Below are 17,220 nucleotides of genomic sequence, written 5' to 3' on the forward strand. Positions count from 1 at the left end.
ATATTGAACTGTTAATTAGTTTTATAAAGAAAGTCTCTCGTTTATGTTAATCTCATTATTATCCTTTTCTATTTCTATTTATCTGTTACTTTTCTTTTCTTCTTTTTTTGTTTGTTTTTTCCCTTTCATTCCACTTTCTTTTAGTCTCTATTTCACACAACATGGATCAAGTTGGACATAATAGCAAAAAGATGTAAATATTATGTTCTTTAATAAAAACAAAAAAACCACTTTTATCATGTAAAATTGAAAAATATACATAAAGAGCTCTTTTAATATTAAAAAAAAATAACAAAGTTCATTTCAATATTCTTTTAAACATTTAGGTGCTAGGATATCAAAATTAATATTTGTAAACATATGACGCCTTTATTCATCACTTTATCATTGACTCAAAAAATATCAATATAAACAAAATTCCAAAAAAGAGAGTAGAGGTAGTAAATATTATATAAAACATGTAAAAATCAGAAGAAAATATGTAATAATACTTTCTTGGATATGCCTCTCAATATATGGCTTCCGCTAAGGTACATACCTTATGATTCTCGTTCATTTTCTACTCTGTTGAAGTCAGGTTTGCTTTGCATACATTTTCTACTTGTTCATTTACTCATCATTCAGTTACAAGCACACTTAACCTTTTTTAATTATTATTTTTGCAGTAGAGTTTAAATTTTTTTGCTCGAATACTATTATGTATTACGTTCTGGACTAAAGCAACTAAAAACAATCATCGATGGTTCAGAATGTGGAGTCCATCTAGTCCAGTTCCTTTTTTTTTTCTTTTTTGTATTTTCTTAAAGATGAAGAGATTTTATATTCTTAAAAAAAATCCAATCACTAATTTTTGCACAATACCATAACTAACAAGAATAACACTGCATTATATCAGAAATATTACACTAATATTTTGCATAACAGCTCACTAGCTACTAGCACAAACCCTTCTATCAATGCAATTTGTACACCTCAAGGTAAATGCAATACTTAAGCACTAAATGAAAACCCAGTATCCTCAAGTGCTCCTTCCTTTCCTCACCAACCAAATCTGCATGGTCTTTGGATTAACATTTCAAAGCAAATAGAAAAAAACTGAAAAGATTTTATTTTCATTCTCATGCACCGAATAGATAATTTGTTCAGCCACCACATTTCTCTCAAAGTCCTCACTTGTAAATAACAATTTTTTTTTTCTTTTTTATAAACTAGACAATTGCAACCAACACCACATATCATCTTTCATTTTTGTTATTAGACTCTATTTCTAGGCCATGTTGTCATAAGTAATGTACCACATTATTAGGGAATCAAGTCTTCCCATCCAACAATGAGTAGCAAGTTTTTAGATGTTATCTACCTTACGACGTGTGGTGAGGAGAATGCACACCGAACCATGGCTTAAAATTAACAATAAATCAGGAAATGAAGTTATGACTTGGAGTGTTTACAAAATAATAAGAATGTAATATTCTCACTTGAATAGTTTAATAATACCCCATTCTTACATGGGGCGGGGCAGCCAGCCACATAGTGGCTATTGGAATGAAATGATAAATGGTGATTTAATCATCCAATGCCATAATTTACAGGATTGTACAAAGGCTAACATATATCATTACAATTTAAAAAGCGGCACAAAGATTGAGCCTCAACAGGAAGATCAGTTAGTAAATGTCAGCTTTTAATCAATAGTTCTGCTGCATTTTCCGAAGCTTGTGAAAAACCAGCAGTAATGTAGTAGTTAGGCGAAACATACAGAAACCTAGAAAAAACAGGTAATACTGTATTGAATTTGCTTTTACAGGAGATACTGAATAGACTGTACTGTATATTGGGTAATTATTTATAAACACTACAGGACAAGACCAGAAATTAAGAAAAAAAGAAATTGAAAAACAGAGCCATTCACTCACCTGGCCATTATTTCAAGGAGTGCAATCATCAGAAGAGCTCAAGGCAGCAACAACCGACCCTGTTGTTGCAAACGTTGATGCTACATCATGATAGTCTTTCCATGAGGTTGTTACCTTCAGAGATGGGTATAGCCAACTTTTGACAGAATCCACAAAGGAATTTGGATCCAAGCTCAAAATGGCTTCCCAATCAACCTGGCAACCTTGTGGGATGCTTCCTGTGAACTCCATATTAGCAGCAAGGAACAAACCCAGCATGACTGCAAATCCGACTACAGCAGATCCTCTAGACAGTGGCATAAAGTTATACCTGAAAGAGGAATAAATTTACGGAGTGACTTGGACCAAAGATAGAAGAAAAAGATTTACATAATGGCTTCAAACGTGCCAAGAGGCTAGACAAACTATGTATTTTTACAAGGCCCTACCAATAATATGTCATCCTTAAAATTGCATCTCTCACATTTGCGAGCGCATCAAAATCAGTAGACCCATGATTTTCACCACAGTAAGCATTGCAGAGAGCCTGATAGATATCAGGATGGATACAAGGTAAATTGTCAGAATTCATCGAGTAACTTGAAAAATAATTCATGTGAGACTTTAAATAATGGAACATAGTGTCAACAAATTTCTAAAGAATTCCAATGAAAGCATCAACCACGTTTTAATGATAAAAGGGACATGGATCCTTGGTAAAGACTAAAACAGACATCCTTTGCAGGAGCTAGGGGTGGGAACGAATTGAACTTTACAAATCCAATAAAGTAGATTAGATTTGAAATTCAGATCCATTTAGTTATATCAAGTTGATTTGAATTTTTTAATCTAGTTTGAATTTTAATTTATATTAGATTAAATCCACATCCATTTAATCTGGATACAATTGGCATTTATAACCAAGGCTCTAATCTATAATAAATTCAGTTTTATTTGAACTAATTTAGTTGTTATATTTATTTACTAAGTAATTAAGATATCTCTCAAAATTAAATTATTAATTTTGAGGGAGTGACCATTTACAGAGTCTAATAGCACGGTTCAAAATGATGAGAGTCGTAATCCTTGATTCTAATTGAAGTTTTTCCCTTTTTTGTATTACTTTTTCTTCCTGCTAAATTATTTTTACTTATAAATATTTTTCTGATTTTTTTTATCATATGGCAATATGAACACCTATTTGTAATATACTGTCTTATTACTTGTTGAAATTTTACTTTTTTCTATAAATATTAGTCTTTCAAAAACAAAAACAATTTGTGATAAACAAGACCCATTGCCCTTTTTAGGCTCACTGGCCTAGTTAGGTTTATTGACTTGTTTGTAGGTCTTATTATAAATTAGGCCACGTAAACAGGATTTTAGGTCATGTCAGACTTTTAAGTAGGCCATACTTAAGCTTAAAAAGAGACCTGTAATAGGTAACTAAGGCCAATGATGCACAGGCCGAGGCTGAAGATGTCCCAACCAGATGCTCCAACCAAAGTTGAGCTGAGAATACCTTGGCCGAACCCAAGCCAAGGATGCCCCCATCCAAGACTGACCAAACAACACCCCAAAAAAACATTGTCTTGACCAAACAATTTTTTTGACAAACATTGATTTTGGATTTTTTAAAATCCATAAAAATATCCAATAAATTCCTAATCCAAAAATATGTATTTCGGATTTGAAATGGATATATTAAGATGAATAAAGTGATTTGGTTTGAGTAACTGGATTTCTTGCACGACCCGTATTAGAAGCAATCCACATAAAGAGGGTACACACACACACACACACACACATATATATATATATATATATATATATATATATATATATATATATATATATATATATATATATATATATATATATATATATATATATATATATATATATATATATATATATATATATATATTGGCTAAAAAAATACAATCAAAATTGTTTGGTATAGTTATAACTATAACGTACTTCCCATGCCATTGCCATTTCTGCATCATAATCATCCCATCTAGCGGGTGTACAAGGGGTTCTAATTGCAAAGTCAAAAACATGCTGCCCCCTGAAAATATTCACCATTTCCGTAATAAAGTAGACAAGTATGAACAGTTAAGAAAAAAAAGAAAGGAAATGGAAAGAAAATAACTAAAATTTTAATTGTATCAAGCTTACGTTTTTACAAGTGTTATCCTTGTTCCCTCAAGTTGTTTCCTGAAGCATTAACATCCAGAAATAAGTATTTTAAAAAATTATACGTTCCCAGGTACCATCTGCACCTTGCACACTTACCCTTCAAATGCAGCACTGTTGCACCACGTAGATGACCAGAAATCCTCACCAATAGCATTATAAAGATCAGAGACAGAATTTGCATGCGCGACCTGCAAATCAAATATTGAAGTCTTCATTTTCTTAAAAAAGGGCAAACTACTGATTATTGTTATTATTATTATTTATTACTATTATTATTCAAACAACAGTTAAAAAAAGGAACATGTAATATCAACCACAGACCATCATTGAGATTTAATAATTGGTAACAATCACAAGTCATGAGAAAGAGAGTTATGAAGCATTTATATTCAAAGATTAATAAATATTTAGAAGGGAAGTCCAATTCTATCACTTAATTAAGAAGACTTGGAGTGCCAACAAAAGCTTTGCAAGAGAAGACTCCATTTGAAGCATGGCACAACTACAAACCAAGGCTGACAAAACTGAAGACATTTGGTTGTCTATGTTTCTCTTACATACCCCCAATAAAGAGGGGCAAATTGGATAAGAAAGAAGAAGCCGAATTTTTTTAGGCTTTAGCTCAACTTCCAAGGCCTATAGAATCTACCTATGACAAAACAACAAAGTAAATGTCAGGGATGTGAAATTTTTGGAATCGGAGAGTTGGAACTAGGAAGATGACAAGGAGCTTGAATTTCAGGAGGAGAATGAAGATGTTGATGAAGAACCCATAAGAAACTAGATCACTTTGAGGCACCTACCAAAGGTGTCAAGGAGCCTGACAGATATGAAAAGGCTGCAGCTGACCACCAGAAATGGATAAATGCAAAGAAGGAGCTCAAATGATTCTAAGAAACCAAACAGGGGTGCTGATGGACAGACCTCACCACAAGAAAGCTATTGGTGTCAAATGAGTTTATAGAACAAAACTCAATCCAGATGGTTCTATAGACAAACAAATGAAAAGGCTTGTTGTCAATAGATATACTTAGGTGTTTAGTGTTGATTTTTCTGATACTTTTGCGCCAGTTACCAGGCTATAAGCCGTAAGAATGTAGTTTTCTGTTGCTGCACAAAGTGCTGGATTCTGCATGAAATGAATGTAAAATCAACTTTGGAATGATACTTGGAGGAAGAAATTTTTGTTTAGCAAGCTGAAGGGTTTGTTGTTGAAGGGCAAGAGGAGAAAGTGTATCGACTAAAGAAAGCTTTGTATGGTTTAAAATAGGCATTGTCATCATGGTATAGCTGAATTGATGCTCACTTGGTGAACTTAGGCTTTAAAAAAGTGAGTGAATCAACTGTATATGTCAAATTGATGGTGAAATACTTGAAGTATCTCTATATGTTGAAGATCTTTAGTTTCAGAGAGTAGTAATGAGCATATTGATAAGTTCAAGGAAGAAGTGAAAGGTGTTTTTAAAATGAGACCTTAAGGATGAAATTTTATCTTGGTATGCGGGTCTATCAAAAACAGAATAAAATAATCTTTTATCAAAGAAAAATATGCAAATGAAGTTTTAAAAAAGTTAACCATGGAAGGGAGCAAACCAGCTACAACTCCAATGAATCAAAAGGAACGCTTTTTGTAAGGAAGACAGCTGAAAATGTGGATGAAAAGCTACCCAGGAGCCTTATAGACCGCCTAATGTATTTATGTGCAACAAAGCCTAACATCTTGCATAAAATAAGCTTGTTATTGGTGGATATTCCACATTAACTAGAGATATGATTAAATTATAACAGTTGGTTTTGTAAGGTTGAATTAGACTTAAAGTCCGCTTCTAAGATAAGATTAAAACATATTATAGCGAAATTTATTGGACTTATTGTGTCACCCACTATTAGGTTGTTATCAAACCACCTATAGTCTCACTTGAGATTTTTGGAACAAGATACCATTGTTTTGAAAATTTCAGTCTTCTTGGTTACTCTGATAGTGATTGTGTTGGATGTGATAATAATATGAAAAGTCCTTTAGGTTATCATTTTAGCTTTGGTTAAGGGTTTTTTTATGGCATTCAAAGAGGACGGAAATCATAGCTCAATTCACAACAGAAGCAGAATATGTGGATGCAAATGCTGGTGTTAGTCATGCTCTTCAGATCAAAAAGCTCATGACAGATTTGCATATGAAATAACAGGACAGCACACAGATATTTGTGGATAATTAAGCTGCAAGTTCAACTGCTATTAATCCAGTTTTCCATGGAAAAACAAAACACTTCAAGATAAAAACTATTTTCTATGGGGGAGCCACAGAGGGAAGGAGAAACGAAATTAATTTACTGCAAAACAGAGAAAATAAAGTACTTATATACTAACAAGGGCACTTCGTAAAGCTAGGTATGAATTCTTGAGGCAGAGGCTGAGTGTGCATGTTTGGTTTTCAGTTTGGGAGCTCAAACCCAAGTTTACTTTGCATTAAAAGTCACAAATGATATTTGACAAATTTTTATTCTGTTTCATTGAACTCCAAACGTGGGTTGCTTTCAAAGCAAGACCATAAAGTTTTTCCGTTGAATGAGATTTTCAGTTTCATTCAACCAAACTTAATTTTTTTAACTGCAATCCAAATACACTCTTAGTCTATGCAGTTCCAGAGTCAGGAGGAACGTTGATTGGACGACTCGTGACACTGAATTTTGAAGTTGTTGCTAGTATTTTGGATTCATGAATGCTTTTATGATATCTGTTGGGAACTGTCTGATATGCTGTATGTATAGCAGATTTTTAGGTACTAAATAGGAGTTATTTTCCTTTATTCCCTCACCTGTATAAATTATGCTGTTGATCGATCAATAAATTATTCTCCTGCACTCCATGTTTTTCAATATACGACAAAAATACAAAAAAATAACATACAACCTACAAGTGTGAACTTTAAAGCATGACTAGGCAAAACAAATAGCACAAGATGCACATTACAGCCCTTACTAACTCGAGCAAAGAAAAGCAACAGTTTTCCAAAGCAACCAATTGGGTTACAAGTCACGGCCGAGGCCCCTTGCATAGTAAATCAGGTAACAAGAAACATGCACCAGATGTAAATCAACAATACACAAATCACCTCATCCAATTTCCCATCTTTGGAGAGACGAATGATATGATCTGTCTTGCTGTAGACATGTGATTTCTCTTTTATGACAGTCTTTGCAATATTTAAAGTCCTGTGATGTATAAAAAGAATGAGTGCAAAGCAAGTCTGCCAATACTGAACTTAAACAGGGTCTATTTACCTTTCACAGTTAGCAAAGTAACGGACAACTTTGGCTTGTCCCAGGATCATGGGTGTGTGAGAACCAAACCCAGAATTAAACTCTTCACTGCAGTGCACAGAAACCAATAAAAACCAACACATGGGAAGCACTAACAATATGGTTTGCAAGAATACTTATTGCCCGAAGATGAAATACCTTAGCTTATTTACCCACACAACAGGGTCACAAGGCTCAGAAATCTGTCTCCATCTAACAGCTATTGAATAAATATCTTGCCATGATATTGAACAGCTGGATGATCTATCATCTACAATGCCATGTGAAGGAGATGTTTCGGAGGTACTACTTGTGCTACAACCAGCACCTCCCCTATTCTGACTGGGCATATTAATTCTTTCCCTTCTCCTTGCCCTTCTGCGGTTCTTTGAGTTTGAGTTGTTTTTATTAGAATATTTCCATTCCGTTTGAAGGGCACGCCAAGCCTTAGAGACCTTTTGAGCAATTTCAATAGCAGCAAATCCTGCCATACGATGCTGATAAATAAGGAAATATTAACAGAATTAGAGATAAAGACTTAGATTGAAAAGTTAACAATATGAGAATAATGACAACCATGATTGGCTGCAAGTTGCTTTTAAGTTCAGACATGAAAAGTAATAAGGTACAGACAGATACCTAGAATCAAGTACTGAAATTTCCTGCAGTACTGAACATAAATATTACTTTATAACAAGAAAAACAAGTTCAACAAAGAAACCAAACACATTATTCATTTTTAAACCAGACATATACGTGTCTTCCTTTTTCAAAATATAAATGCACCCACTAAAGGGAACTCATTGTAATGATATGTTATTACTTCTATTCTACCCTCAGTTTTCTCAGAATGTCTTTATTTGTGTACAATAATACAGAGATCTACATCAAAGAAAAAGGCCACAAGAAGCTGCAAAAATTACGTAAATGAAAAATTAACATAGAAAATCCATTTTACATAATTTCATTATTTTCTTCTATAATTTGATTTCACTTGAACTTTTCAGAATATCTGTAATTGCCTGAAAAATTTTGCTCTCAGCCCCTATAAATTTATATTCAAATCTGATCACGACTCAAATCCCAAATAAAAGATTAGCCCTAAAAAGTAAGGAAAAGATAAAAGAATAGTATCTATAATAACAGACAATTCCCCAATATGATATACCCAATGATTGCTGGATTTGTCACATGCACCTCTCTGCGGCAACAACTATCAAATCAAGGACAAGTTATCTACTAAAACCAAAGGTCCATCCTAACTACATTACGACACAGACAAAAAGTACAAATTCATTTGTTCACAAAAAGGGCTGCAAAAGTATAAGTGCCACCCACAGCAATGTGTAAAATTAATAAGCCCCGATATAGAGACATTAACATATAAAAAAATTACTATACCTGACGCCTGTTAGGTAGGAAACCAGGACAATCATATTGGATTTTCTTGCCAATGAAGTCTGCAGCCTGTATAAGAGCACCCTTCTGCTTCGTAAGAACTAATTCTTGCTTTCTAAGCTTTCCCTTCCTCAAAGACTCACGCAAAGGAGGTTGGCGGTAAACCTTTTCACATACATTCTTGGGATGTAACCTCTTGCACCAGTACTCCTGAATATAACAAAGACATAATATCATAGAGATTAGAATCTAAGCAATACGAAACACATCTCCAACATAGAAGTAAAAGTTCATCATACACTTCTGACACCAACACGGAAACTCAAGTTATGTGCAAAGAAGTAAGATTTACAAATTTTCTGCCATTCGACAAGTATGACGATAGTAACATGATTCATAATTATTTAGTTCAAAATAGTAATCCTATCCCAAAAAAAATTTAGTTCAGCCAAATTAAGAGATGAAAATATCAAAGAAAGGTGGAATAACTTCCATAACTTTACCTTGAAAAGTGGATCAATATCCCCATCTATGTCAAACCAGCAAAACTCACCGTTAAATTTTGAAGCGGTGTAAAGAGCAATCTCTTTCTGCGAAAGGGAAAAAAGAGTTTAATGCTCATTATACCACTAAGCCTCAAATAAAAATTAATGGAAGATGTTAACATTAATTAACCAGTACATAAGTTCATTCCCATAATGCCCGAAACGAATGTACAAAATTAGTCAATAAATGTATCATAATAATCAGAAGAAAGCAAGTCTGGCAAGGGTTTCTTAATGAAGCCTTTACATGAAATCTAAGCAACAAGAAGAACTAAAGCAGAAGAGGACAGCATGTAAAAATATGTTAAAGGAACTTTGTAAGTTGACATTAGTAAGCTCTCAGTTTGTATGTTGAAAGGCATGAATCCCTCACTTTGAAAATTTACCACTTTATTAATGTTGGTAAAATATTTTTATTGTAATTATAAAAATTAAAGTATTTATTTTTTGTATTATTTTTAAACAGTTTCTAAATATGTAACTCTTTAGTTCCTAACATGTAGGATAGTTATTCCCAGCGCGTTACATTGTTACAATTGTTTATAACGTTTAAAAAAAAAAAGTTAATAGACATTTTGTTTTTTTTTTTTTTAACATTAGAAGCTTTGGAATTGGAACAATATATTTTTGTTTTTAGTGCCGCACCTTCACTTTTACCGGTGCACTTCCTTTGCCTATATAAAGTGCATTACATTGAGCAGAAAAGGCACACAAAATATATTCATTGACGTTCAAAATCATTGCCAGTTTTTTCTTCTAAATTATTTAGATATTTTATACTCTTTCAGAAAACATTGATATTCATAAAAAACATTGATATTCATAAGGTTCGGATATTCTTCATTGTACTCAAATAATTTAATGGTTTGTTATATCTAGAGAGAGGAACACATATGCGTCTTTCAACCAGTGCAGGGGAACACTTTCTCTCTAAGAACCAAGGTTTTTTCTAATATCTTACTCTCTAATATTTTTTATCATGTGTTATTGTTTTTTATAAACATTGTATATTGTATGCTAAACACTACTATTCTGACTCTCTTTTTAATCAGATTTTATTTTATTTTTTATTTCTAACTGCTCCAAGCTTTTTCAGATGACATTTTCACGGAGAAGAAATGAACTAATTTTCCTTTTCATAAATAAAATAGAATTAAGGGAAAAACAGAAGCTGCACAAATATAATATTTTACAATATACAAACCTGGTAGAAGGCAAGGCACTGAAGCACAAACTTATCCATTGATTCCAATTCCAAATCCAGAGCAGCATCATAATCCTTGACCTGAGATCATAAATGAAGTTTCCGAGTGACAAATGTGAATCAGTATTTCTCCCAAAAAGTTAAGAGTAAAACTTTACCGCCTCTTTGTATTGTCCAAGAGCATGGTAGCATGAAGCTCGCAAATATAAACACTCAACATTGGCACCATCAACGCTCAAACCCATTGACAAATCGTTGATAGCCTTCCTGTCACAATCAAACCCAATTTAAATCAGAAACAAGATAAAGTAGTAGAACCTAAAATTCAATTCCAAAACATGTTAAAGCAGGCCCTTGTTATGAAATATTTGAAAGCAATTACATGGATACGTGGTTACTACTATAAATTCAAAGCGACCAACAAATCTTAACTACATGACACATTGTCTCATACAATTTATATCTCTCAAGCATTGCACTGCAGACCAAGATGTAAGTCATTAACCATTGAATTGACCACTTCTTGGATTCAAATGTACAAGTACTTTCTTTGAGACTTCAGGCACAGTTAATGCCAACCAAAATTTTCAAATTCAGAAAGCATCTTACTATAAAGCACACTTCAACCACCATATTTTCTTCAATAACTACCTGTAGGTCTGCCACTATATGTCAAAGTGTGTTACTTGAATTCATGGCCCCAAACATAATACTATTGAAGGCTTGCAAGATACAGTTATCTCAATTAAATAGTCAATCTCCAACCAAACAGCACTTAAGGTTGTTTACATACCTATGCTGTCCCATTGCATGGAACAAAAGGCCACGCAAATGATAAGCTCTGGAAAACCTAACATACAACACAAGTAATCAGCTGCGGATAAAGAGCAAACAGACATAAAGTACTTCAAGCTTTATAAACCAGTTACCAGCTAAAATGTCTGCGATGCCAATGATACCATTTCATTAACAACAATTACCTTCCATCAATTTGCAACATCTGACTTAGACATTCTTGAGCTTTTGTTGGCTCCGATATATCTTGATAGAACTGCCAAAAACCTCATTCAGAATAAATCTAGCAGCCAGAATAATTTTAAATAAAAGCTTTTCCCATAACATAAAATGAAAGTCCAAAAACTGTCTCCCAAAGTTAATAGATAATGAGCTATAAATCACACACTGATAGATCCTGATTAACTACCAAAATCACACTTTCAGAACAGGGTTAGTAACAAAGTCTTCAAACAGAAAAGCCATAAACCTATAACTTGAAATAAAAAGGCATGAAAGACGTAACCTATTTTGTAGAGTTAAAGCTATAAGTTACTAAAGGAAAAATGCAAATGAAAACTAAGTAACTTAGCTGACATTAAATGGAAACTTTGATTTAAGTAGAATGAGTTAGTATACGGGACAGAAATGTTATGAATGAAAGAAGTGATACAATAGATTACATTTCAAACCATAAAATAATATGCACACAGATGACTCGGGATTTTCAGAATAAAGCTTTCAGCTAAATTAATAACTAAATGTTCCAACAATCTATCAGTACAATAAGGTTGATAGATACCTGAGTCAAGTGTGCCCATGCTTCAAGAAAATTTCTATCAATTTGAAGTGATTTTAGATGTGCATCCTCAGCTTTCTTATATTCACCAATTGAAGATAATGCTAAACCCTGTACAAGAAAGTGTTTAGTCAGAAAAATAATAGATATATTTTCATGTGAAAGATGAGAAAACCAACATAACAGGCTCATAATCAATGAGGATTAAAATGTTAAGACTCGGGACCCACCAAATATGTGTAGGCAGACTTATTATCCCTGTCTAGTTGCACACAGGCTGAAAGGTCTTCAACGGCAGCATTAAACTCTTTAAATTTGAAATTGACAATTCCTACATTGAATTTTATGAAAAACATACATTAGACAAATATAAGTAGCATTACTAAAAAAAAGTAAACTAATTTTATCAACATTATCACAGCAATAATATATAATCAAACTTCAACTTGAAATTAACAGGAGATATGACATACTTATTAAAAAAGAATAATATATTCATTTCATATGACATGAAACTAATGAAGTCTCTGTCTAGAATTCTAGGAGCTACCACAAGATGCATGAAGGAACCATCATTATAGAAGGAAGCACAAATAATTATTCCAGCATCAACCAGTTAGCCAAATAACAAAATGAAAAAGACTGTCAAAAGAAAATACCTCTCTCATGTAAAATATCTGCTGAGTTGGTTTCAAACTCTAATGCCTTAGTCAAATCTTCAACAGCCTGAGATGTCCAGAAGCAGTAGTCAATGTCACATTATGAATTGTTATGTTATGTGTGCAAGAAAACCATTTATAATAAAAAGTAATTAAAGTGAGATCTTACTTAAGTAACTGAAAATTTCAATCACCTTCTTTTCAACGATATATATAATAAGATCACTAGTTAAACAATGCCATAACATGACTCTACATAACTCTTGACAACTGCACTAGTTTTGCTTAACAAAAAAATATTTGACCCAAGTGTTAATGCCTAAACCAAATCAAGTTTCTACTCCTTAGTTAAAGTAAGTCAAATCAAACATAAGTAAAAACCAGATTTCAAGACCATTTCATTTTCTGTACCAGAAGAGATCCATTTCATTAAGGGTGGGTGTCAATGGACCATACCTAACATGAAGCATTGATTAACAAAAATACCCATTTTAAAAGAAAAAAACAAATTCCAATCAGCAATGCGATCTGGGTAAACTTAAAAAAAATACAAATACTAAGATCGAGTAAGCCACCCCACCTCAACAAACTCCCCCAAGGCTGCCCGAGCTTGACCTCTCCTCTTCCATGCCTCACCCGCTGATGGATTGAATTGTATAGCCTAAGACATACATGTGGAACTACTTGTAAATAGAGGAGATACCCACATATCAATGTACCTTTCAGAAAGTTAAATCAAATTTAAATACCTTTGAAAAATCATCTATAGCAGCATCAAGTTCTCTCTTGAATGCGTATGCCGTCCCTCTACCTATCAGTGCTTCGGGATATGCTGGTTCCTCTTTCAGAATCTGAGTACATGATGAAGACGAGACAAAGTTTGTCATTGATGATATAGAAAAATGAGGATAAGATAACAAGTAGACATCAGAAAAGGAAACACAAGTATCTCTAACAAGTAAATATCATACAAGGAAACACCACCAATATCCCAAAGGAAGCACTAACCTGATCAAAAATGGTTATGGCACGAGCATATTTTCCTTCATTAACCTGCAAAAGATCACAAAATCAATATGCTATTAAACAAATAAATACAGGAACCAGCAGTTGTGTAAACAAACCTCCGCTATTCCTCGTGAGAGCCCAAAATCTACACTTATAGACTTAGTCTTTGAAATCCGAGCAACACAGAACTTCTTATTTTTCCTTGCATCACCATTTTTTTCATGGGGAAAAATAAACTTACTACTTGGCTTTCTAAGAATTTCAGCAATTTCACTCGAATCACTACTAGACTCACCCCTACTGGTAAATACTCTATCTTTGTCACATGATTCTGATGTGTCACTTGAGTCATTGCACGATTCAGAATTATAACTCAATTTATCAATAACGTCAGGGCTTCCATTTACTTGGCTGTCAGATTTATTAGACTCTCTATCTTTACTACAAAATTCATTTCTTAAGTCAAAATCATCAGCAGACTTCGGCAAGATCGCAGATTTATCACTTGTATTGTCACATAATTCAGCTTCAGCACTCAACCTATCTTGGTTCTCACCAAATTCAGTCAAGCTCCCATTAATCAGAGCATCTGATTCGGATTGTGACGTGGGCGACCCATTGGTTTCACACAATGCAATGTTGCCTTGCTTTGCTGTTGTCAAAAGCTCTTCGAGTTCTAGCAACAGCTTCAAATCTGCAGACTGATGCTGCGCGTGTTCATAACCTTGCTCCCATACTAACAGAGCATCTGCTTGCCTTCCCAAAGCAGAAACCGCACGACCTAGTTGACAGAATAAGCCGGTGCTAAGTTCGAAAGAAAAAGCATTTGGCACTTTGACTCTTTTCTAGTAAAATTCAAACAAAACGGTCGCCTGATGATAATCCATAAGCACCACGAATAAATGATAAATCCGTGAAAATAAAATTCCAAGCTCCTACGTGGTTCTTAACATTCTATTCATCAACCAACTCTGTTATTCTGACAAGCATTTAAATCGCACTTCCCAAGGTTTCAAACAGTTAAAAGAAGCATCAAGTGTTGAATGAATTTAATAAGCAAGAGACCTTTGAGAATGTAAGCTTGAAGACGCGCGGGATCAAGCTGAAGCGCTCGGTCGCAATCCTTAATTACGTGTTTGTGCAGCTCCAGTTGGCTGTAACAGAAGGCTCTGTTACTGAAAGCCAGCACCGGAGCAAGATTAAATTATCACATTATCATTCACGACGGAGAATTAATCGTAATCGCGATAAAAAAAATCGGAGAAGTCCGAAGAAGAGTATGTGTACGCACCAGATGTCTTGGATTGCACCAGACTGAGAAACAATCGAATCGAGGATTCGAATGGCCCTAGACCAGTCCTTGGAGCTGCAGAGCCTAGCTAGCTGGGCTCGCTGAGAGGTAGCAGAAACCATGATTAAAGAAGAGAAACGATGAACGCAGATCAGAAGAAGAAGAAGAAGAAACTTGTGTGTGTTGTTTCTCCTTTCAGGTTACAATGAAAAAGAAACTTGGGGTGGGAGATGCAGCACGCAAGGGTAAAATGGTATATGTGAAGGTTTGGAAATTTGGAGGAACAAGGTGGCAAGGAAGAAAGGGTGCAATGGGAGTGGATTTCGAATGACCGACGAGGTGCATGGCGCGTGACGTGCACGAATGCCAAAAGGTGTAAGTGTCCAAAGCCACTGACACTAGCACAGCACTGTTGTTGTTGTAGTAGTAGTGTTGGGGTTTGGGATTATGGAAAAAAGATTCTAATTTTAGATGCTTTAATTACTCCCGAGTTTATTAGGATTCTGATTCCATGACTGTAGGATAAGTTTAATGGAATTAAAAATTCATTCCCACTTATCAAATTTGAATATTATTTTAATTTTTATTGGGTATAAAAATGTTCTATAATCATATCCACTCGCTTATTATTTTGAATATTAATGATTGTATTTTTATAAGAAAATCATAATAAAAATATAATATTAAATAGTAATTATGTGTAATTGAAATTTAATTACCATTGCAATATTTATTATCTTTTTTTAAAATAATTGAGAGAAAAAATACTTTAACATTTTCCCTGAACTTATATAAAATGACAATAAATAAACAAGGAATGAAAATATTATAAACAGGTATAAATGATTAGATATATGTAATGGAAATTATGTTTTTTGAAAGACATTTCAAAATGTTGAAAGAGAAATATGTATTTTAATTTTTTTAATTGTTTTTAATTTTTATTTTAAAGTTGTGTGAGATTATTAGGTTAAGTATATAATGCACAGAGATAAAATAAAATATGTGTAATTGAAAATGAAGTACTTTAAGTATTCAAATAAACATGATTAGTATGAAGTGAATTGAATAATTGATAGGATGAAAAGTTGTTTATCAAAAGAATTTTTTTTTTTAATGAAATGAAATTAAAAAATAATGGTGAAACAAAATAAAATATAAATGACGAAAATAAGTTTTGTTAAGTTGTTGAAAATGTTCAATTTGAGAAGAAGATAGAATCGATATAAAAATGTTTGTATATGTTGAGAATAAATCTAATTTAAATTGTATTTGAATAAGAATTAGAAAGTTTAATCACATACAATGAATGAGATTCAAATATACTTTGAACAAAAATTGGATTGATATCGTCAGATAAATTAAACTCATGTTTCATTTATATTATTATCTATAAATTTCTTTCGGTAACCGACTCAAATAAAGACTATATGATACTTATATGTTAAGAGACTTCTTGAAAGTGATTTGAACAAGTGTATGGTTATATAAAATAATAGAACAAATAAAATTTTCTGGTACAATTTCTGGTGTACTCATATAGAAACAGTACCTTTAAAAAATATATTTACTTAACATAATTCATTCAAGAGCTTTGGATCGATTCTTCTTTTCTTATCTTACTTTCCAATATTGAGACTCAAACCATTTCATTTATATTGGTTAAAGTTAAGTAGTTATAAAATACCTCTTTGCAAAGCCATTCGAGTTTAGATATGATTGTGGATCCAATAATTTTTCTAAGTGAGGTTTAGCTTGAGTGAACATAATATGGAGGTGTCAAAACAAATATGCATCGATGACTCACAAATTCAGAAAAAAATGTTTACAAAACTTATGCTTTATGTTATTAATATCATATTTATCCTTTTTATTTCTTTATTTTGTTATTTTTTACTTACAGTTAAAAATGTTAAAATAGATTTTAATTTGCGAACCAATTTAACTTATGATGAGTTTGAATTATATTGAGTTAAGAAAATTTCATTATTTATAAAAGTGGATCGTATTGAACCTGACTCATTTAACCAACAAGTTAAATGGGTTAGAGTTTAGTTTAATAGATTGACTCACAATCCACTAACAACAACACTATTAATTTTTTTAAAATCTTTTTATTATAATTATTTATTATTTCTTCGAGGTT

The 17,220-nt window shown here is 32.9% G+C and overlaps 1 protein-coding gene across 2 annotated transcripts; it reads right to left on the reverse strand.

Annotated features, from left to right (window-relative positions):
- Positions 1-867: 867 nt before the first annotated feature.
- On the reverse strand, positions 868-15,442 carry LOC114173750 (suppressor of RPS4-RLD 1-like). Of its 2 annotated transcripts, none has more exons than XM_085670209.1 (24): positions 15,075-15,442; positions 14,849-14,958; positions 13,900-14,564; positions 13,784-13,828; positions 13,525-13,626; positions 13,356-13,436; positions 12,776-12,842; positions 12,347-12,447; positions 12,120-12,227; positions 11,524-11,594; positions 11,337-11,393; positions 10,702-10,810; positions 10,544-10,624; positions 9,298-9,384; positions 8,798-9,004; positions 7,556-7,893; positions 7,379-7,465; positions 7,210-7,309; positions 4,194-4,285; positions 4,077-4,115; positions 3,876-3,966; positions 2,345-2,442; positions 1,917-2,226; positions 868-1,051 (listed from the first exon to the last, which is right to left on the reverse strand). In XM_085670209.1, the coding sequence occupies exons 1-23, from the start codon at positions 15,194-15,196 to the stop codon at positions 1,929-1,931; spliced, it is 3,156 nt and encodes a 1,051-aa protein (XP_085526335.1). In that variant the 5' UTR covers positions 15,197-15,442; the 3' UTR covers positions 868-1,051; positions 1,917-1,928. The 2 variants fall into 2 exon arrangements, with proteins under 2 accessions (XP_085526335.1, XP_027914132.1); XM_028058331.2 differs by lacking the exon at positions 868-1,051 and adding an exon at positions 1,398-1,765 and having other exon boundaries at positions 15,075-15,439.
- Positions 15,443-17,220: the final 1,778 nt, after the last annotated feature.

This window comes from Vigna unguiculata, chromosome 2 (assembly GCF_037176805.1).
Source record: "Vigna unguiculata cultivar grain cowpea cultivar isolate G323 ecotype 2 chromosome 2, ASM3717680v1, whole genome shotgun sequence".
Lineage (NCBI taxonomy): Eukaryota > Viridiplantae > Streptophyta > Magnoliopsida > Fabales > Fabaceae > Vigna > Vigna unguiculata.

Excerpts from the sequence above, each read along its gene's own strand:
- LOC114173750 (XM_085670209.1), bottom strand. The coding sequence starts at position 15,196 with ATGGTTTCTGCTACCTCTCAGCGAGCCCAGCTAGCTAGGCTCTGCAGC. Across the intron at positions 12,843-13,355 it reads CCTTGGGGGAGTTTGTTGAG|GCTGTTGAAGATTTGACTAA; the intron begins GTGGGGTGGCTT and ends TGGACATCTCAG. Across the intron at positions 7,894-8,797 it reads TCCTACCTAACAGGCGTCAG|CATCGTATGGCAGGATTTGC; the intron begins GTATAGTAATTT and ends CTTATTTATCAG.